Raw genomic sequence first — 22,369 nt, forward strand, 5'->3', positions numbered from 1 at the left:
TTTCGGCACAATTTCCGCGCAATTTCTCAAAATTTTAAACTTTTGAATAGATATTGGAAATTTATAATCCTCTATTTATTATTTGGTATAACAAAAAATAAAAAAAAAATCAACCTATAAACCATTAACTTAATATTTGGGTTAAAAGTTATATCAAGTTTACCTAAACTACACATTTAGCCAAGGATAATCGATGAACAAAATGTTCTATCTTCCCAAATAAAATCTCATAAAATTTAGTGAGAAAATATTTCGTTCTAGTTTTCGTCACGTTCATTTTTAAGTTTCCCCATAAATAGTTGTGTCCAATGTCCAAGGCAATTGGCAGTATAATGTTCGGCAAATCTAATTACAACATTTTATCTGTTTGAAACACTGCCATTCGTGGCATAATTCACATACAAATTTCTGTGAATCGCACAGATGTCTCTACAATGTTCACATGGAAGATCGTGTGAAGATGTAGACTTCATCGTAACCTTTCCTGAGAGATTAGATAGAGAACCAACATTCACATCAGACGGCAGAATCAAAATTGAAATGCAAGAAAAATAATCTTGAAAGGTTCAAATAGTATTCTTCGATCATTACCCGGCTTTGCCGCAATATGTAGGACTGTAATTGTAGATGAGATTGTCGAGTACTTTCTGAAGAGGTGGTCTATTCAAAGATTTCCTCGACTCTCTGCAACACAAAACGCATCGGCGGAAAGAGAGGAGAGCATTGGTTAATGTCCGAAGATTGAACAATAAATGACACTGTATATTGTTAACAATAGTTATTGAGTATTCTAGTTGAATAGCCCATTAAAATTGATTAATTTGTAAAATAGCTAAGATTTGTCTAAAATTAATTAAACATTCAGTGTAAATTTTGTTGCATGTACTAAGTTGTCAATATTTTTTTTATCATGTATATAAATTTATATACTGGTGAATAACGTATATACAAGTTTCAAAAAATTATTGACAGCGTTAGCCTTTGGCTATTTTGCTAAAAGAAACTTACAACTTTGACTATTTTACTGAAATCTTACAACCTTGACTGTTTTGCAAATCAATTAACTTTGAACGACTGTTTTATATATTTTTTCATAAATTATTTGTATATGCTGCGTAAATATATATCCGTATGGGTACGCCCTAACCTGACAAAAAAATTAGCCATATGTTGAGTGACATGGATGGCGTCCTCGGAATGTGGAATCATCGTCAAGCCCCACTCAAAAGCATTTTTCTGCATTAAATAATTGAGACCCAAAGACATGAACATCATCACTGTTTCTGTTCTATCTTGTCCACAAAGCTATCTTGATCACATTAAAAACGTGATAAAACCACACATAACTAACGAAAAATGTTAAACACTGTTTCAGTCGGTATTATTAATACCTCTGGATGCCATTGAAACGCCGTCACGGGGTAGTGACGAGCCTGTACAGTCGACACATAAACCTGAAAACAATGTTAAAAAAAAAAAAAAAAAAATTAGAGTTTCGATACGGAAACAGAACTCTTTTGAACTCTCTGTTCAATGTCTCATTACTCCTGAAGAGAATCGCTTCACCTACCGCATCATCTTCGTCTTTACTAGTTGTCAAGATTTTGAAGAAGCTACATAGTTTATGGTTCTGCCGAAATGTTTCCGGCGAGATACCATACTGTCGTGGCCATAACGAAAACTAAATTAGTTTTTCATTGACAGAATAAGAAAGAAACCACCAATTCCATGCTAAAAAAAGGGCATGCAAGTTGCTAAAGAATACACTAAAAGACATAACCAACTTGACCCATCATCTACATAATATCAAGTGATGGCATACCACACTATTTGAAACTGAATTTTTGAGCAAACGGAAACAGTATGGAGATTCAAATAAACGACGTGCAGATAAGGGAACTTTCCAAGATTTGAGCTTGTTACTTATTTATTTATTTTTGAGATGCAGTCAACAAGATGTAATTTGTAAAGCTTACATGAACCATATAATATACAACATAGGAAATGGCGGCAAAAATACCTAAAGTTTACATGAAATAACACTTATACACGTATTTTTTTTTATCCGGCAAAAATACCTAATATTACATTTTAGTTGCACTATTACTACCTAGACCGTTAAAGGGACACATGTAGGGCTCAGACTTAATTTTTTAAATTATTTATAAAAAAAATTTAATAAAATTGAATTATTTAATTAAAATATAACCCAACTTAAAATATAAAGAGAAGAAAAGAATACAGTATCATTTCTTTTTCCTCCGCATTTGTTGGTTTTCTTCGTCTTGATCGAACCAATTGAGAAAGAGTCAATTTAAGCCAATTTCTGTCAAAGAACACCTGATAATGTCAAGCACCCCTGATTCTGTCAAAGTTCGTCGAATTCGAACTAGTACCTAAACCGCCAAGAAGATCTACAAGGAGAGCATATCAGTCGAGGATTTCTTCGAACACTTGGCGTTCGCTTTCGATGTCCCCGGACTCAGTCGTGACCCTCGTCGTCGTGAATCCCATTGGTTCGGTGCATAATCTGCAGAGCCTTAGCACCGCTGCCCTCAGTCTTCTAATATCAAAGATAAAGGAAGAAGCATTCTTCTCTTCTTCATCCTAGCAACTCGGAGTCACCAAGAAAGCCAGAATCCAACTCCTATATCACGAACACCTTGAAATGCGATCCAAATTGACGAACAATGATCTGAATTATGATTTAAGGTTTTGGATTGATTGAATTCGTATATGGAAGAAGGGATATTGGAGGTGGAGGAGAGGGAGGATAAGGAAGCCTAGTGAAAACAGGGTTCATTCCAAACCCTTGAAACGCTCGCCAGCCTTATGCAGTCGGGAATCGTCGTTGTATCCTGTGGCTGCCTCGTCCGATGCAGCGGTGGCCCCAACCATCGCCGTAAACATCGCCCACTGTGCCATCGGCACGCACTCCGTGGAGGTCATGGCCGCTCTTTGCGGCTGTGGAAAATAATGGCCAGAGCTTCGACGGCGAAACACTCAAGCGAAGAAGGTGGATAAATTAATTTTACTATTATTAAGTTTTTTTTTCATCAGGTTATTATTAGTTTTAATATACCATTAGTTATCACTATTAATTTATTTTATATTTTTCTCAAATTATTAATTTTTTTTAATTAAAAAAACACAGGATTTATATGTTCATCAAATCAGAACCCTTCACGTGTATTTCCGTTAGAGACTAACGGCGGAAGTACCTATGGTGCAACTAAAACATAACATTATGTATTTTTTCCGTAGGAAAAAAAAAAAAAAAAAAAAAAAAAAAAAAAGAATAGTATGTAAGTGTTATTTCGGGGAAACTTTAGGTAATTTTTCCCCCATTTCCCCTATATAATATAATGCACAAATCCAAACATAAAGGACCAATTTTTCAACCTCACATCGTCTGTTACGAAATGGAAGAGGTTTCAAGAATTCAAACTAACCTTATGGTTTTGCATGACAAGACAGTCTGTACTCAACTTACTAAGCAAATCCGAGGGAAATCTGCAAGCGAATACAAGGATCAAAAGAAGAGCACGGCGACAGTTATTTGCTATGGTGTGCTTTGCATGAACAAATATATAAATTATCTGCATCTGTTTCTATTATTTCCATCTGAGAAAACAAAGTAGTAAATGAGGAAAGATTGTATACCTCTGAAACACAGTTCTTTCAATATTCACATTGGGGACAAAGTCTAGCGTCGATGCCATATATGACGATTTGAATGGTTCAAGGATTTGGCTGTTCTGTTGTGAATCAACGTATTATCAGTTTTCAAATTAATTCAACGATTAATAAGTTATTGAAGTAAGTTGGAAACAAGTCATCCAAAGGCTTGATATGAATCCTAAGTTGAGATGATTACGGAGATTCGAAATCACTCAATATCAGGTCAACCAGCCAACAAAGTAAAAGAATTTTGTTGAAGCATAACTTATTTTGGATGGCTGTCCATTCAACCATATCACTGACAGGTACAAGTGATCTGCCATGAAAATGATCACCATGAAAACACAGACAGTTCTAAAATCAAGAATTGCAAATAAGTAGATACACACAGGTGTACTTCAGAATTGAAACCCAGATAATCATTCTTTCTTCACTATCATTTCAACAGATCAAACCCAATGAAAGAAAGTACCATTTCAAAATTATTCAGATACATAATCACTCGTATTCGCATTTTTCATTTATTACCTACCTCGCTGATGACCATTGTTAGAATTTCAAAACCAAGGCAGATTGCATACAATGGGAAGTGATCTCCGGCATCATTCTTCTCCAAAATTTTCTGCGGACAAACAGAATCTTCCTCTTTAATGTACTTGGAATTGGAAAGCATACAAAGAAAAATACTCATTGAGTATTCTTTATCGATTCTATTTTGAAACTTCGAACTAGATAAACTCAGCTCTAATCTCTAGATACCAAGGGACATTATTACCTTAAATATTTTCTTTGAAACTTTGTAGTACAGACCAGTTTTAGCCCATCCACCAGTGAAAAGAACTCCATTGACTAAATTAAGTTTCTGCAAATACAAACTGCGCTTGTCAGAGGGCAAATCATAATCAACTCAAGTTTTATGTTTATTAAATAAAGGAAACAAATTCAAGCTAAACAATAGTTACTAGTTACAAGCAAAACTATAGGTACTAATTACAATTATCTGAAAAGTAGCACAGTAAAAAGAAATTTCAAATAATCTTATCCTCTTCTTATTCGTTCCTTTTAAAACGATTTCACTTCACGACGTTTCTCTCAATTCTCAGACGATCGAGAAAAAGAAGAATCGATTCACCTGGTAAATAACATCGAGAGGCTCGTTGTAGATGATCGGTATAACCCTAGCTCCGGCGGATTCGACGAACTTGACGTACGAGGCAGCGATGTACGACGCCGTCGAGGCGTTGCTGAGTCGGCCGGAAGCTCCGTCGCCAGGATGACTGAGGATTCCGATCACCGGCCGGTAGTTTAGCTTGCTGTCCGGTGCGGGACAGCTCTGGGAAGAGACCGAGTCGCGGCCGAGTTTACTGGGAAGGAGAATCGTCTCTGTCGTAGATGACTCAGCCTTGGCCGGAGAAGAGAGAGAGATAAGGAACGGAATCCAGAGGTAGCTAAGCATCTCCGGAGGGAAGGGAGAGGCGGCGGAGGACGGCGGCGACGGTAGCGAAACGGCGTCGTTGGAGGCGTCGTTTGAGGACCGGTCAGAAGGGACAGGAATGGAATTAGAGAAGATGTGGGAGGGCATCTGTGTAATTTGAGCGATCGGGGCTTGGTTTTCGTCCGACCCTATTACGGTTTGGCATTGAAGAGAGAGAGAGAGAGAGAAGGGAAAACGGAGGGAAAGGGGAAAGGAAAGGAAGAAGAAGGGTTATTTCATTTTGTGCGGGACTCGGGTTATTAATGGTCTGTGAAGGAAGCAAAATGACGATTTGCTGAATAATTGTGGGTCCCACAAATTATCGATTCAGCTCTGACTCTGTCTATGATCAGCAGAGCCTCAGCTAACGTACTTTTTGAAGTCTTTTTGGATTTATTATGGAAAGGATTTTTTTATTTATTTAAAAAGTACTTCACGGTCCAATTTCGTCGTGACCGTGAAGTACTACTCCAATTTCGATCAGATCTCACGAGGATGATCGGATGTGATGAATCAAGCAAGATCTGATCGAAATTGGAGTAGTACTTCACGGTCACGACGAAAGCTCGAATCAAACAACTCCGGAGTCAGCTATCTGCAACAACCAAAGCAAATTTGTCAATGAATGACTACCTACTGAAAATCAAGAACATCGTCGATCTACTTGGCTCTATTGGCGAGGAAATTTCCGCTTATGCTCATATTGATGCGATCTTTGAAGGCCTCAATTCAAAGTATGATTCCTTCGTCACGTCCGTTGAGACTCGAATGGAACCTTACTCTGTCTCTGAGGTTGAAGCTCTCCTCCTAGCTCAAGAGCGTCGAGTTGCTAAGCACAACAACAATCTTGATTCCAACAAGCACTCAGCGAATGTAGCAACAATACAAGCCGCTCAACACAGATCTCAGACTCAATCGACTCAGGTTCAACAATTCCCTGGCAGCAACAACACTCGTGGTGGTTATCGAGGTGGTCGAAGTCAATCTCGTGGTTACGGCCGTGGTTTCAGCAACAGCTCAAATCGTCCTCAATGTCAGCTTTGTGGCCGGCTAGGTCACCTTGCTATGCGTTGCTGGTACAGATTTGATCAGAATTTCACTGGAACTGTGCAGGACTTTTCTCAAACACCTGGTGCTGGTCGTGGCATCTCACTGCCGAGTCAATCTCAAGCACCTCAGGTGTACTTTGGTCAGTCTCAATCTCCATCGGCGTACGCTAGTCACTCTCAACCACCTCAACCTGCTTTTGGTCACTCTCCGGCTCCTCAAGCATTCTACACTGGTACTGACACCTCCAACTCTCAGTTCTCTTGTCCTCAGACCTACCTAGCCACTCCTGAGTTGAATTATGATCCGATGTGGTATCCTGATTCTGGAGCTACTGCTCATATCACGCCATCAGCCTCAAATGTTGTAACTCAGAATCAGTACACAGGCTCAGACAAGGTCTTCGTTGGTAATGGTACAGCTCTACCTATCTCTACTACTGGCAATTCAACTTTTATGTCTTGTGGAAAAGCTAAACTGTTGAAATTGGATAATATACTACATGTGCCAGACATAACTAAGAACCTGCTTAGTGTGTCAAAATTTACTTTGGACAATCAAGTCTTCTTTGAGTTTCATCCAACTGTGTGCTTTGTCAAGGATCTGAGAACGCAAGCTGTTCTTCTTGAGGGACGAGTCATCAATGGCCTTTATCATTTTCCTACGGAGGCAATCAAACTACTCAGGCATCCTAGTTCTGTTCCTGTTCAGGAAGCACTTACTTCCTCAGCTCTCAACTGCCAAGTCAACTCAGCAGCTTAGACTTCTACACTAGATTCAGGTCCTTCAAGTCAAGACACTACCAGAGTTCTCTCTCTTTGGCATGATCGTATTGGTCATCCTGCTCTTCCCATTGTAAAGTCTGTCCTTGCTAGCTGTAACAAACTATCTCAAACTTTGAATAAAGAGAGTTTTGAGTTCTGTACATCTTGCAGCATTGGCAAAATTCATAACCTTCTATATCCACTTAGTACAACTCAATACAATCATCCATTGCAATTGGTTCACACGGATCTATGGGGTCCATCTCCATCATGTTCAGCCAGTGGCTACAAATACTATATTCATTTTCTGGACCACTTCTCCAGGTTCACCTGGATCTATATCCTACATAACAAGAGTGAAGCCTTTGCTACTTTTCTGCACTTCAAAGCGCGTGTTGAACTGCGAATAGGCACCAAGATAAAAAGCAATTCAATCAGACTGGGGTGATGAATTTAGAGCATTCACTGGCTATCTTACTGAACATGGCATTGAACACAGAGTGTCATGTCCTCATTCTCATCAGTAGAATGGTTTAGTTGAGAGGAAACATATGCATATTGTTGAGACTGGTTTGACTTTACTAGCTCGTGCACAAATGTCACTTGATTATTGGGATAAGGCTTTCAGAACTGCAGTGTTTCTGATAAACAGATTGCCAACACCTGTTCTCAAACTTAAGTCGCCTTTAGAGCTCTTGTTCAAAGCCAAGCCAGATTATCATTCTCTCAGGTGTTTTGGTTGTGCTTGTTTTCCAAACATGAGACCTTTCAACACCCACAAGTTGGACTTCAGGTCAAAGATGTGTGTCTTTCTTGGTTACATCTATAACCACAGAGGCTATAAGTGCCTTGACTCTACTGGCAAGATCTTCATCTCGAGGAATGTATTGTTTGATGAGAGTACCTTTCCATACACACAGCTGCTTCTCTCAACTTCTGCAGCTCAGTCGCACGCACAAGACACTTCTTTACCTCCAGGTCTAATTCCAAGGCCTTCATTCGCTACCTCTACACCATTTGGCTCTTCTGGTGTCAGAGTTCCTTCCCCTACTTCCAGCACATCAGTCTCAAGCCAGAGTCCAGGTCCTCCTTCTCAAACTCTGGTTGCTCCTAGCTCAGACTCTTCTACACCTTCTGTTGGAATTGATCTAGGGTTTAAGAAAAAGATTAAACGCTTCGGGAAGCGGCGGAATTTTAAAAAATTTCTTTTCAAGTAAAACAGTTTTTACTAACCTAGACAAAGAAGCAAGTACATGTAATTAAAAACAATATGAGCTAAGAGTTTACTAACCTTTCTTGAAGCTTGAACTTTGAAGAAGCTTTTAGAAAGTTCGCAACGCTCGTCTCCCCTCGCAGCACGTCTCTCTTTCTTTCCTCGGCACCTCGAGCAACCACGAAAGTTTCTATCACTAAATCACTCGAAAAGAAGGAATCAGTGAGTGGGCACTTTTAAACACTACGACTTAAGAACAAGTCTTGAAGTCGCAGAGCTAAACACTAGGTCGAGTGAGGACCTAGGTGCCAAGACAAGAAAAAATCGAAAATAAACTAGAGAGAGAGAGAGGATTTTCGGCCAAAGTTCTAGAGAGAGAGTCTCTCAAATCTCTTAAACTTGGATGAATCAATTGTGAGGAAATGAGGCTCATATTTATAGGAGAGGTCTCACCTTCAATAAGGTAGTTTCCTCTTCTATAGAATATCACATATTCATGAGCTAATTTCCCTATTTCCTACTTGAGATACACGGCCAAAACAAGTCTTCTAGAAGCCTTGATTTGTTTCCAATTTTGTTCAAGGCTTGCCTTTTCTCTCATGTGGCCGATTCCTTATGCATCCCATATGCAAAATTTGTTTCCTCTTTTTCTTTTGGCAAGTATCTAAATACATTTATGCACAAAATAAACTCTTTCTCTTGGGTATTTTGGGCGCCCATCTCTCATCTAGAAGGAGCTTCTAGAAGCTTCTTCATTTGTTCATGACAACATGAGAAAAGCCCATTAAGAATTATCAATAAAATTCTTCTGAAATGAAATTAATTCACAAGGCCCAATAATCAAGTTATGGCCGAGTGACATTAAGTCATCAAATGAACTTGTCAAAAAATTTATTGACATTCATTTCATCATATGTCTCAAAAGACAAAAATACCCTTTTGACTATTTTCGTTCTTGTTTTGACTTAGCTTCCAGTTTAACTATTCCTATCGATGTGATTCGTGACAGTGACCTCATGGACCCAAATGAACAAAGCTTGAGCTAAACACTTGGACTCAAAAGTTCACAAACCTTTTCCAAGTTTAGCTTAATGCCAACTGACTCCACTAAAGAGCTGACACTGAAAATCTCTCGGTTCAAATGAATTTGTTTTCTACTCAAGAATTCGACCTAATTATGATGAGCGGATCCACTGAATATTATCTATGTTTACCCTTCATGAATGTCATCAGCTAGTCGGGATTTACTAAATTACCATTTTACCCTTCTAGCTGTTATTTCCTCAACTCCTTTGTCGCTTGTGAATAAGTTAGAAACAATGTATTGACGAGGAGCTAACAAGTCACATTGTTTCATCCAAAAGAGTCAGGACTCAATTTGGACACTGGCCAGTTCATTTATTCACACTCCAAGGAACAAAGCATGAGGTGACATACATTGCATTTCAGCAATCTTGTACATGAATTTCATATCTATGAGAACTTCACAAAGTTACTCATGACAGACTCACAACTTAGTACTTCACCAATAGGCCTTGTTCGGAATCACATAGTGAGTCCGAACTTTGACTTTCTCAAATGAGAATACTAAGGTGTGAAATGGCATGTCTCATTTCAGGATTAAGGTAAGCATGATGCAATTCATACATAGTGACTTCGAGACATAAGAGGTTAAATGGTTTGTTCTTATATTGTCTCTAGAAGTGCACTGGTCAATTCAGTACCTTCGGAAGATACCTAGAAGAACTATAGAGTCCCCAACTCTCAATGCCTCATAACCAGACATCATAGATTCTTCTAACAATCATACTGAGGTCAATAGTCCTTTGACCCTAAGATTGAGAATATATCGTTTTAAGCAAACTACGAAGAGTTTGTTCATGCAAATCTACATTTGTCTCTTCGTAAGTTGTTAAGTTTGTTTATGGACTAAAAGACTAAGGTTTTATCATAAAGCTTCAAACAAAGAAAGAATGAATGAACGTTTCAACTTTATTAATGAATAGATAGGCAATTACAAGCAAGAGTCTTCATGAGACTTTATTACATCAAATGTACAAAAAAAAGACTACAACTCTTCTTGTGGGCACCATTGACAACACCTTCACCGCCTGGCATTAACTTGGAGGTTGTTATGCGTCCTCAGCAAGCCATTGCTCCTCCTGTCAATGCTCACCCTATGTGCACCAGGTCAAAGGCAGGTATTCACAAGCACAGAGTCCTTTTAGTGACTGTTCATGAACCTGACACTGTGGTTGAAGCCCTTACTGATCCTGGCTGGTCCACAGCCATGCATGAGGAGTACAAGGCTCTACTGCTCAACAAGACCTGGTCTCTTGTTGATGTTCCCTCTGACAGGAGAGTTATTGGATGTAAGTGGTTGTATCGTATTAAAGAGCATGCTGATGGTTCTCTCAACAAGCTTAAAGCTCGACTTGCGGCGAAAGGGTTTAATCAAACTGCAGGTTTTGACTTCAACAAGACGTTTAGTCCAGTTATCAAGCCAGCCACCATACGCATTATCCTCACTCTTGCTCTCTCAAAAGGCTAGCGTATAGCCCAGCTTGACATCAATAATGCCTTTTTGAATGGCATTCTCACCGAGGAAGTGTATATGCACCAGCCCCTTGGCTTTGAAGTCCCTGGTTTGGAACACAAAGTGTGTAAGCTTCACAAGGCTTTATATGGCCTCAAACAAGCCCCACGTGCTTGGTTTGAAACTCTCTATGCAACTCTTCGCTCCCTTGGTTTTGAAAGTGCCAAGTCTGATAAATCTCTCTTCATCAACCACACCAAGTCTTCAGCTCTCTATGTCTTAGTGTATGTTGATGACATTTTGATCACAGGCACAAGTGCTGAAGAGGTTCATGCTTTTATTCAGGCTCTCCACAAGTCCTTTGCTCTCAAGGATCTAGGCGAGCCTGACTTCTTCCTTGGCATACAAGTTACTGAAACTCAAGAGGGTTTGTTGCTTACACAATCCAAGTATATCACGGACCTACTCAAGAAAACCAACATGTTCACTGCTAAAAGCATGTACCAATGATCAGTAATCACAGACTTTCCAAGCACGGTGGTCGACTACTTGAAAATCCTCAAGCTTACCGGAGTACTGTGGGGGCTCTTCAGTATGTCACAATCACACGTCCTGAGCTCTCTTACTCTGTCAACAAGGTGTGTCAGTTTATGCAGGCTCCAACTGAAGAGCATTGGAAGGCTGTCAAGAGGATACTTTGATATCTAAAAGGCACTGTCAAGAGTGGTCTTCATCTTCGTCGCTGCACTGATCTGAACTTAACAGCCTTTTGTGATGCTGATTGGGGAAATGATCCTGATGATGGACGTTCTACGTTAGGGGTTTGTATTTTTCTTGGTGACAATCTCATTTCTTGGCACTCGAAGAAGCAACCAACTGTGTCAAGGTCAAGCACTGAAGCTGAATACCGTAGCTTGGCTGTCACCGTCGTTAATTGACTTGGCTGAAGTCTCTGCTCTCTGAGATTCGCCTACCACTGACTCGTACCCTTGTCGTGTGGTGTCATAATCTGAGCACTGTCCTGATCTCAGCCAATCATGTTCTGCATGCTCGCACCAGGCATATTGAGCTTGGCTTGTTTTTCGTCCCGGAAAAGGTGACACGCAAGGAAGTTGACGTCAGACATGTCCCTGCTCATGCTCAAGTTGCTGATGTCCTGACAAAAATTGTTCCAAGCAGTCAATTCGTTGACTGGCGATCAAGGCTCAGGGTCGAGAACTTTGAGACGCTCAAATTGAGGGGGAATAATAGAATAGCCTAAGGGCATATTTGTAATTACGCTTTGATAATCAGTTGTAACTAATAACTGATATATAAACTCTATATTTGATAAGAGTTAGTTAATGAGAATTCTCTTCTTCTCTCTGAATCTCATTCTCTCTCTAGTTATCATTTACCCACTTATAATGTAAAAATATTAGTATACTCTTAATGTTTGGGTGAACTCATTTTTCTAAGATTTCAAAATAATTAATCTAGGTTTCTAAAATTTTAATCCACTATTTTTTAATGCGCTTTTTATATATACCAAATAGTTTCAAAACTAATTTCATTATCAAAACTAGTCAACAAATATTCAAAAAATTTAATCATGTCTTCAATTTTGTTAATTAAGTTTCAAAACACACAAACAAGTTACATGACTTTCAGTCCGGGTACATGGATTCAAAAGATTTAGTCTGCCTTCAAAAAGTGTAATCTACTTAGTAGAAAAAATACTTAGCTAAAAATTAAGTTTGAAGGTAACAAAATGTCAAAATATTTAATAATGCATTCAAAATTTTTAATCCATTATTCGATAACAAAAACAGTCAAATTGAAAACGAAAGAAAAAGAAGAAAAAAAAAACACAGAGACAGCGGTGGTGATGACGATCGACGACGATATTAGCCACAGAGATCGACGAAGATGGATATGAAAATCGAAGACGATAGTGACGAAAATCAACAGCGACTGCATCTGAGTTTGAGCTACGTGGATTCGAGCTATCAGAACAGGATGACGATCCGATCAGAATCCTGCGAGTTGTCCTGTGGCAAGACCTCTCCAACAACATTTTCCGCCAATATCCGCTGAAGCTCAACGACATACTGCAAAACGTAACCGTCGAGGAAATTGAGAATCAAAATTCTTCGACGATGATAATGCATCGAATTTGCTCAATGTTCACCACGATGGCTCTATCTCTCTCTCTCTCTCTCTACCCAGGATTGTGAATAGGTACACGAAAAGTGGGTCGATTAATCGAAGATCGCGGGCAGGACAATCACATCACCACATCATCATGAACTTGTTGACTTTGATGATCTGGGAATTGCCTGAGGCATCGACTCGGATCTATGATCAGATTCCTTGGTTTCTTCGGACCCGCGATCGAATTCCTTGACCGTGTTCTACACCGAGGAACGATTCTCGAAGGTGGCGAAGATATTGTCCGATGAGGATTGCGATCGAGTATCCAAAAGTTTCAAACAGTCTGATCTTGGTGAATAAGAAGGAGTCAGTTTCGCTTTTAGTAGCAGAAGGGTATTTTTAGAATTTTTTAAATAGTTGATATTTTGTAAATTTTAACTAAATATATATTATAGTGATGTGTTATTATTTGAGTATTTTTAGTATTCCATTTATATACTTGGAGTCTAATGGTTTATTTTCAATTAACAGTGATTATTTATAATTATTAATATTTTTTTGCTATTTACTTAATTTTTTTAGTAAAAATTAGTTATATAGCAAAATTTGAGTTTCATATTACTATATAGGCTTAATTTCACTTTTGCCCAATAAACTTTTAGACAAACCACAAACTTTGTCCCGCCTTTTGTTTTGTAACCGGTTACCATCAACTTATTACATTTTTCAAAACTCATCCTTCCTTCAAATATTTAATAGATTTAACTAAAATATTGGGTAAAATCGTAAAAAAAAGACATTTTTCATTTTTTATTTTGTTTAACATTTATATTAGCAATATCTATTAAACATTTACTCTCTCTCTCTCTCTCTCTCTCTCTCTTCCGGTTTTTCTTATCTCCTTCTCTTCTTCTTTTTATTTTCCTTTCTTATTTCTTTTACCGTTTAATTAGAAAAAAAAAACCAAGGTTTGTAGAAAATTAACTATTAAAAATACAAAATTTAAGGGTATATCGGTAAATTTACGTTTAAACGCATTTATACAATGACACGTGTCAAATTTTGTTAGAAACATTAACGGAAGGATGAGTTTTGAAAAATATAATAAAGTTGATGGTAACCGGTTGTTACGAAACAGAAAGTGGGACAAGATCTGTGATATGCTAAAACGTTCAGGGGGTAAAAATGAAATTAATCCTAATATATATCTAGATAACCCAGTATTATGTTGAAATATATATAATTTTTTTTACTCGGTAAATAAATAAAATAAATAGGATAATCGTGCGTGTGTAATATACTGCTCTAATATCCATGAATAAAATAAAGCTTGATGTTTTTATTATTATTATTGTTTATATCAGTAATTATACTTAGATTGGGCAATCGAAATGGAACATAGCAATTATAAATTTATGTTTTGATTCTATTCGCTGGATTCTTTTTAGTATTAATGTATATTTTAGTTTTAAAAATAAATTATATGAACAATATCAGAATGGAGTATACCATTCCAGTTTGAAAAGAATTTTTGTACTGTTCGGATATTGGAGCATTCCGGGCAAAATTATACCCTACGACACCGTTTCTATTCAACAAAATTATGATAATTCGTGAATTCATTAATTCATAGCAATAGTTTTAGATCAACAATAAAGATTGTAGTTACGTACAATTATTGAGAAATCACGTATTGTATTATACGGATGTCAATAGATAAATCATAAAATTATACGAACTAATGCCAACAATTAAACTGTGAATAGATTAATAACTTGCTTATTATTGGTACGAGACTGGAAGAGTTTTGAGTACCGTTTATCGGTGGTCATCGTTGAAATATTTATCGATGGATAACTTTAAACTCCTTTTGTAAGTTTCGTTGTTAATATAGTGTTTGATGTGTTGCAAAAGTGTCTAATGTTGCTCACGAAATGCCTTCGCTTTCATCTCTCAAAATACGGGGGGTTAGTTTTCTAATAATAAATGAAGAGATTGCGTCTAAGATTAGGTTGAGATGACGGTTATAAGCATGCTTGTAAACAAAAATACAATATTACTCCACAAGAAACAAATTGTTTATAAAATCATCAGATGCAAAGTTTCCGGGTGATAAATATTTAATTCTTCGAAATTTTCTTTAGGAAGTGTGATTAAAGAAAGAGCAATACGTGTGAATCGTGATTTCATCATTATTGAAAGAAGAAATATATCAAATAGGAATTAAATCAAAGAATAGTATTCTTGTGCCTAGTTTGATTTCTGAAATCTTATGCTGGAAAAGCACTTGTGGAAAGTGTCGTAAAGTGAATATCTTTTCTTTTTACTAAAATTTCCAAACCGACGTGTAGTTGAGAATCTCTTTGTTTCAGTCTGGTGCAGTTATCACTTTATGCACTTCTTTTCCCCTTATTTCCAAACAAGACCTCATTTTTAGAACCATAGAAATAAACGAAATAGTTTCCTCAAAAAAAAAAAAAAAAAACGAAATAGTCAAATGCACGAAAGAGGAAAATGCAAAAGAAAGAAAATGCAGCTCAAATTTAATATGGGCCACAAATGCACGAAATGGTCAATACCCATCTTACTTTTAAAAAATACCCAAAATTTTATTTTATTAAAAAATAGCCCATTAGACATAAATTATGACGGAAATAAAGACGAAGAACGCCGAGGACCGTTCGACGATTTCCTTAAAGTAATATTGCTCTCCCACAGTGCTGGAAACGACGAGTAATTTACCTCCTAAAATACAATGACAGAGCGAGAAGAGCTTAGTACCAATAGAACTTCTTTAGAGAACTTTGCTTATGGTAGAACACTGACGCCGACTAAAAAAGAAAACATGAGAACAATTTTGGGAGGTGATGAACAAAGTGAGAGAGAGAGAGAGAGAGAGAGAGAGAGAGAGAGAGAGAGAGAGAGAGAGAGAGAGAGAGAGAGAGAGAGAGAGAATTCGTTTCTTTTTGGTCTGTCCTGAATGAGAGCTAAAGACCTCTATATATAGCCACAAGGTCTGAGAGGTTACAAAATTTGAACCCCACAAAACGTCAGCTATTATGGCCCTTAAACGCATTAAAGCTCAATTAATACGCTAATAAACACACATGCAAACGGTTCAAAATGTTCAAATACGTTTTGATTCAAGAGGCAAACTGCTGCATTAATTGCACGGTTACAACATACTTGAGATTCATTTTCAAACTAACAAAAATGGTATTTGCGAAATTAAAACTTTAAGAAGTGAATTTTGCAACAAAAAGATAAGGATTATCACAAGCAAGCCCAAGCCCAAGACCTGCCCGGCCCAGCACGACGGACCGGACAGACGACGATCGCGTGCATGTGTGGTGGACTTGGGCTTCCCTAAGTCCTTGCCCCTCTACAAAACTGGGTCACCCTTGGTAACTCAAATCTTTTGGCACAAATTGCATATATAAGCTTACTCATTTGTCCCTTTTCACTCCATGTGAGACTCTTGTATTTGACTTCCTACACACAACTAATGTGTTTACGCAATTAATATGTTTCTTTAAGCATACTTTGAGCATCAATTTCTCATTCATTATAGCTCAAATTTTGGCAAACTTATAACCGATACTATACTCCTTTCCGCAGAGAATAGTAATACGCTGGAATTACCCAATTTCGTTGAGTGGACTCCAGTCAAATCTTTGCCTAACATCACCAGTTCACATGATAATAAATACGCTTTATTATCAATATTTTCCACTTTATTCCAACAATCCCCAATGATAGGTACGTTAATCACGTGTAAAACTCATATTTTCCAGACTTAAAACTAACAAGTCCTCGGGTATTTGGATGGTTTTAGGTTGTTTTTTATGATTTACATGTTCAAAGGAAAAAGAGTTTTAGGAGTCGCTTCCATGCAGAATGACGCAATTGGGAGTCGAAACGGGTCAAAACGAAGCTCAAGGTGCAAAGTTACGAAATCTTGGCTTCACGCGTGTCGTGCACTACCATTCGCGCGTCGCGAGGATTGGGTAGCAAATCCCAGAGTCGTACGCACGGTCTGCGAAGCAACAACGAATTGAACCGCGCGCCGTGCACCTCATCCTGTGCGCCGCTCAGAAGATGGAATCGGAGATGCAAAAGTTCCAGAGTCTTAAGAGAAGTCCGCGCATACTCGAAAAAACCTTACGCGCGCCGCGAGCCTTCGCCAGCCAGAAAAAGGAAATTAACGTTTTCAAGATGTTTTTGGCCATTGGATCTAATCTAAAGGTTCAGATGATTCGAAAACAGCCCAACAAGTTATAAATAGAGCCTTTGTAACCTAAAAACATCACATTAGATTATTTTAGTTTTTGCTTTTGCTTTTTACTTTGATTTTGATAGCTTTGGAGAGATAGAGATTAGAGAGTCTTCTTCATCAATTTCATTCATTGTCGATTCACAATTCTATTCTTCTTTCTTTAATTTCTTGAACTCCAATTTTTATTAATGAAAATTATGTCGTACGCTTATTTGCTTTGGATTATTTCATCCTCTTTTCTTATTTATGTTCTTCTCATCACCATGCACTAAATTCCTTAAGGGCTATGGTGTAGTGAGTTTATGAACGGTGATGGATTCCTTAATATAATATTGAAGAATTGTTATCATTCTAATTGCTTTGTTTAATTCAAAAATGTGTGTAATGCTTGCATAGGATTAGCTACCTTATGCATGAACTTTAATACATTCCTAGTTTGCCTAATTTGAATTACTATAATACATTCCTAGGCTAGATATAGCTAGGCTGTTATAGAATCATGTGTATGCTTTTGTGTTTAATGTATCCCGTGCTTTTTAGGAGTTGAGATCGAGAGATAAAATTCCGCCATAGGTTTAGGTTGCTAGATGCTCGAGAGAGATTTGGTAATATGATTAACGTGAATGTGATTAGAAAAGTATGAATGATAATAATCGTGCGTAAATTCCATAAATCCGAACCGTAGAGTGAACTCATGAAGCCATAGTCCTTACTCCTCTCTATCCGTAAAATCCGTCTGTTTTCATTTTGTTTCTTTATTAACTTGTAAAAAAAAAGGTTTTGTGACAACCATTCTCCATTTTCCTAAGTTTTCTTTGTGCTAGTGAAATTCGCATCTTTAATTTAGCTTAGTCCCCGTTTATTCGAGTCGCATTTGCGATTTATTACTATTGCTTCCACGTGCACTTGCGTGTGGAAAATTTTTGCAACACCTCACATGAATGAAATTGACGACAACAAAAGACTTGACGCGATTCAATATGGTGATAGGTTCTGTGGTCAATACCAATATAGGATAGGTAGACAAAGTCCATTAACCTTCCCTCGTGGAAATATGTCATGTTTACTTAGCAGACGCGATGTCTTTGAACTGTTAATTCTTTGTATATAAATGATAAACATATATCATGCTGAAATCTTCGTGCCACAAGCTAGGTTCTCATGGTTATGTTCATTTCGGCCCTGAACATGGGCCTGATTCTGTAAGAGTTTCTAAAGAATTAAACCCCATTAATTCTCTTTCAAAACGGCCCCACTTTTCTCTCACATAGATGATTCCTACACCAAAGAGTAATTTCATATTACTCGTTCGGAATTTCAAAGATCCGTTTTTAAAGAATCATTAAAAGCACAATGCTTAGCCTCGTACGGGTGTCACCATTTTATCATAGGAATATGACCGGAGTTTTCCCCCACAGTGACCTCACTTCGTCTCAGCAGTTAGGTTATCGTATGCGTAGCAGAAGTCTTTTCTTACGTAGTGGCAACCAAAACCAATCCTCTTGCTATCGACGCTGCTGGTTAACCCTAATCACTAAGCCATAAGTTTACCTACAATACAGATGCAACATTTTTGTGGAAATGATTTAACGCTCAGCGAGAACAACATAAACCTTACAAAACAAGATGAGTAATGTAATGCATGGACTACTTATTAGTGTTTTAATTCTAAAGGTGTCATAATCTTTTGTATCGTAAATCTTATCATATTTTATTCAGGGCCCCCCTTATAGTATTCGTACCAATTTTCAGTACGCACTTTAGAGACGAAGATATGGATTTTCAAGGTCTCATACTTCGCTCTATCTTTAAAATTTATAACATATGAGAAATTTCCCCATTTGGGCCTGTAAGTTGGCTTGAGAAATTGTCCTTAAGACCTCCGTAGCTCGAGGCGGTACGACTCTCTTACCTATATATTCACTTTATTATTTAAGTGGCATGCATATATGATACATAATAAAAAAAATAAAAAAAGATACTACAGAGCATGATACGATAACACAATTATACATCAAATACGTGTTACCCAAACATAATGTATCACTTAACATGAAACATAACATAGCTCAAAACACATATCAAACCTAAAAGCATCATATCATAGCATATGAAAGCAAACATTACAGAAACATCATACATCAATCAACTATATACTAATAATACGGTATCATTAAACAAATTGATCGTGAGTAACGAACTCATCATATCTTTATTTAAAACTTATATGTGATTTAATGAAATTGTTCTCACCTGAGAAACAGAGATTACGATCGTAGATCGATGAAGAAATAAAAAGCTCTAAACGCATTGGAACCTAATTGAAGAAAACGATAATTAAGTCTCTGCTATTGATTAAATTTTATACGCTATTTGGGTGTTGGAATTTGTCTGAATTTCGGCTAAAGGCGAAAATTACTAAAATATCCTTTGGGCTAGGGAAAAATAAAATTTCAGAAAAAAATCTTTAAAAAATTCCATAATAAAGTAAATTATATTTTAAACACTTTTTCTCGAAATGATTTGGTCGAAAAAGGCTTTTAACTATTTCATAAAACTAGTTTACATAAAACGGTCATTTAAAACTTGGGAAAACAACACATATATACCATGTGTTTTAGTGAAATGTTGAGTTTAACCTTTGGTTTCAAAAATGTTGAGTTCATACCTTTTGTTTAATTAAAATGATGAAATTATACCCTGGAATAGATAACAGTGTTACAAATCTCCCTTTCATTGATGTTAACTCTTATATAAAAAAACCGAATTAAATCCAAACCAGTACCATAACTTCCAAATTCCCAATTTTGAAATAAAAATAGCCTTAAAATCGAAATTAAATAATAAAATTCATGTCTCCGAAGAGATGGCTTCATTCCATGTTCAAGTTGCAACTTTGAATCCCGAATTCTCTGTTCGAATCTGTAATTTTGATGTCTATCAACTGTTCATTTTCACCTCTTGCCTCTTTCTGTATTCTCAAAGATTTAGAGACTGTTGTTTGTTTTTTCGTTTTTAAATAAATTACATATATGACGCGAATGAATAAAGATAATTGGTGTTTACGTATAAATATTCTAGTCAACGTCAATGAAAAGTTAATAAAAAATCATTGAAAAAGATATTTGTGGCATTGTTATCTATATGTGTTATTTCACTAAAGCACAAGATATATGTATATATATGTGTTATTTTCCCTTAAAACTTCTAAGAACAAATATTTGCTTCCATATTAAAAAAAATCATGGAAATTAGCCAAGATAAACTAATTTTCATTTTTAAAGCTCAATATTTTATATTCTTGAAGATTTCACAAAACATTATAGAAAATAGACTTCACTCACAAACATAAATATAAATCACTCTTTAAATAATTTATTTGAGAATCTAGCGCTATAATTTGGAGAAACGTACAACACGAAAATTTTCTGCCTCGTCAAATTGTTTCAGAAACGGAAATACTCAAAATTAATTCATTAAGAACTAAATATTGATACGAAGGCTATGAAAACTTTACTTAAACACAATATTATAATTTTGAACTTACTAAAAGTTCACTTGAATCGAGTTGAAATGCTATTTTTAAAAATTCGAGAAACATATCTACGAATTGACATATCTACGAATTGGAGATGGGAAAAATGGATTTTCTTTGAATGTAGGTTTTTGGAAAAAGGATGAGAGAGACTAACTTGTGGTGTTTTTTTTTTTAATTTTTTTTTATTTTATTAAAGAAATAGAATATGTATTATAAATAATGGGTCATTGAGATTAAAGACTCTATAGATGGTGAGAGTTTCTCCAACTAAATGAGTTAATTCTCTAGGAGTTTAAGTTGATAAAGACATGAGATGTCTAATTGGTCAACCCATAAGCATCAACAAATTTACTCCCGGAAATAGACAATAAACTAGATACATAAGATAAAGACTCAAACTAGATAAAATATTTTTATATTAATAGAAACTTTTTTTTTCTTCCTGGTTTTCTGGTTTTTCTTGCTAATCACCTTAAGTTGATGATCGTTAAAATTTGTTGAGAATATATTGGATTTTCAAGTTTCTAATATATGTTAATAACTTACTGGGTTTCTAGGTTCTGCGTTTCTGGACAGTTAATTGTAGGGGTATAAAAAATAAATTTTATTATTTATTGGGCTTTGGTTCGATCAAAGGCCCAATAAATGATCCAGTCCAGCTCGAGGAGGAAAAGCCCAAGCCCAGTTCACATATAAGTCATCCAGTTGCCCGTGCTGACCTAGCCAAGTAACGAAGTCGTGCTCAACCCGCAATCTCGCCGAGAAGATCGGATCTAAGACTTGACTAGTCTGCGACGTGGCGAGGACAAGCTGATCAACACGTATCCAAGAGACGATCCTTCTTCGCCTATAAATAATAACCGTTGTAAACATTTTTCACACACAAGCTTTCCTATTCACATTCTACATTATTCAAATTCTCGCAGTCTGTTGTTGAGCTCACCTACTTGGGTTCGGCTCCTCGTCCTTTTGTAATATTTGACATCAATAAAGATTATTCTTTTCACATTTCGTATTATATTTCTTTCAAATTAAATATTGTTTGTTTATTATACGAAATCATTTTGAGACCTACTATATAATAAAATAAATACCTCATAAATAAGTATTTGTGATTGTTGAGATTTCGACATCAACATTAATTATTGTTAATAGGTTGTCTTCATCTCCGTTTTCAAGAATTTTTTGTTGGTTTTAACACAGTTTATAATCGTTAATTAATGTTGATATGTGGTCATCGTCATTATCTTCTTCAGAATTCCTTTGTTCCTAAGTAATTTTTTGTTTTGATTGACATTAATAATTGTGATTATTCCTAAACTATGACCTCCACACTAGTTTAGCACCAAAATCCAATATGTCTAATTTAATCCAAAACTATGACTACCTTGCATTTTTTGGTACAAAAATACCCTCAATAAAACATTCTTTTCTTTTTATTTTCGTTATATTTATTCTCTCTCTCTCTCTCTCTCTCTCTCTCTCTCTCTCTCTCTCTCTCTCTCTCTCTCTCTCTCTCTCCCCTTGTGCTTAGCTAAGAAGGATTTCACATTTTTCAGTGACTTCATTCTCAAGAACGATTCTTAGAATTCTGGAAAAAAAAATTCTGAAAAAATTCTGAAAAATCTAGAAAATCGCTGAAGATTTATTAACATCATTGTCTTTTTATTGACATCGATATCAATAAATCTTCAAACGATTCTGGAA

General features: G+C 36.5%; 1 protein-coding gene across 2 annotated transcripts; it reads right to left on the bottom strand.

Annotated features, from left to right (window-relative positions):
- Positions 1-235: 235 nt before the first annotated feature.
- On the bottom strand, positions 236-5,404 carry LOC149401232 (gamma-glutamyl hydrolase 2-like). 2 transcript variants are annotated; one of them, XM_089612471.1, is made up of 10 exons: positions 4,814-5,399; positions 4,457-4,543; positions 4,214-4,303; positions 3,664-3,758; positions 3,453-3,513; positions 1,571-1,660; positions 1,392-1,454; positions 1,148-1,236; positions 592-684; positions 236-484 (listed from the first exon to the last, which is right to left on the bottom strand). In XM_089612471.1, the coding sequence occupies exons 1-10, from the start codon at positions 5,261-5,263 to the stop codon at positions 439-441; spliced, it is 1,164 nt and encodes a 387-aa protein (XP_089468597.1). In that variant the 5' UTR covers positions 5,264-5,399; the 3' UTR covers positions 236-438. The 2 variants fall into 2 exon arrangements, with proteins under 2 accessions (XP_089468597.1, XP_089468598.1); XM_089612472.1 differs by lacking the exon at positions 1,571-1,660 and having other exon boundaries at positions 4,814-5,404.
- Positions 5,405-22,369: the final 16,965 nt, after the last annotated feature.

The sequence above is a fragment of the Urtica dioica genome, chromosome 4 (genome assembly GCF_054948205.1).
Source record: "Urtica dioica subsp. dioica isolate 48M chromosome 4, U.dioica_male_clone48M_v1_H2, whole genome shotgun sequence".
Taxonomy (NCBI): Eukaryota; Viridiplantae; Streptophyta; class Magnoliopsida; order Rosales; family Urticaceae; genus Urtica; species Urtica dioica.

What these genes read in the sequence shown, in the direction of transcription:
- LOC149401232 (XM_089612471.1), bottom strand. Translation starts at nt 5,263, where the DNA reads ATGCCCTCCCACATCTTCTCTAATTCCATTCCTGTCCCTTCTGACCGG. An exon ending in ATGGCTAATTTTTTTGTCAG is followed by an intron (nt 685 to 1,147) that starts GTTAGGGCGTAC and finishes TTTGTGTTGCAG; the next exon opens with AGAGTCGAGGAAATCTTTGA. An exon ending in ACATATTGCGGCAAAGCCGG is followed by an intron (nt 485 to 591) that starts GTAATGATCGAA and finishes CTAATCTCTCAG; the next exon opens with GAAAGGTTACGATGAAGTCT.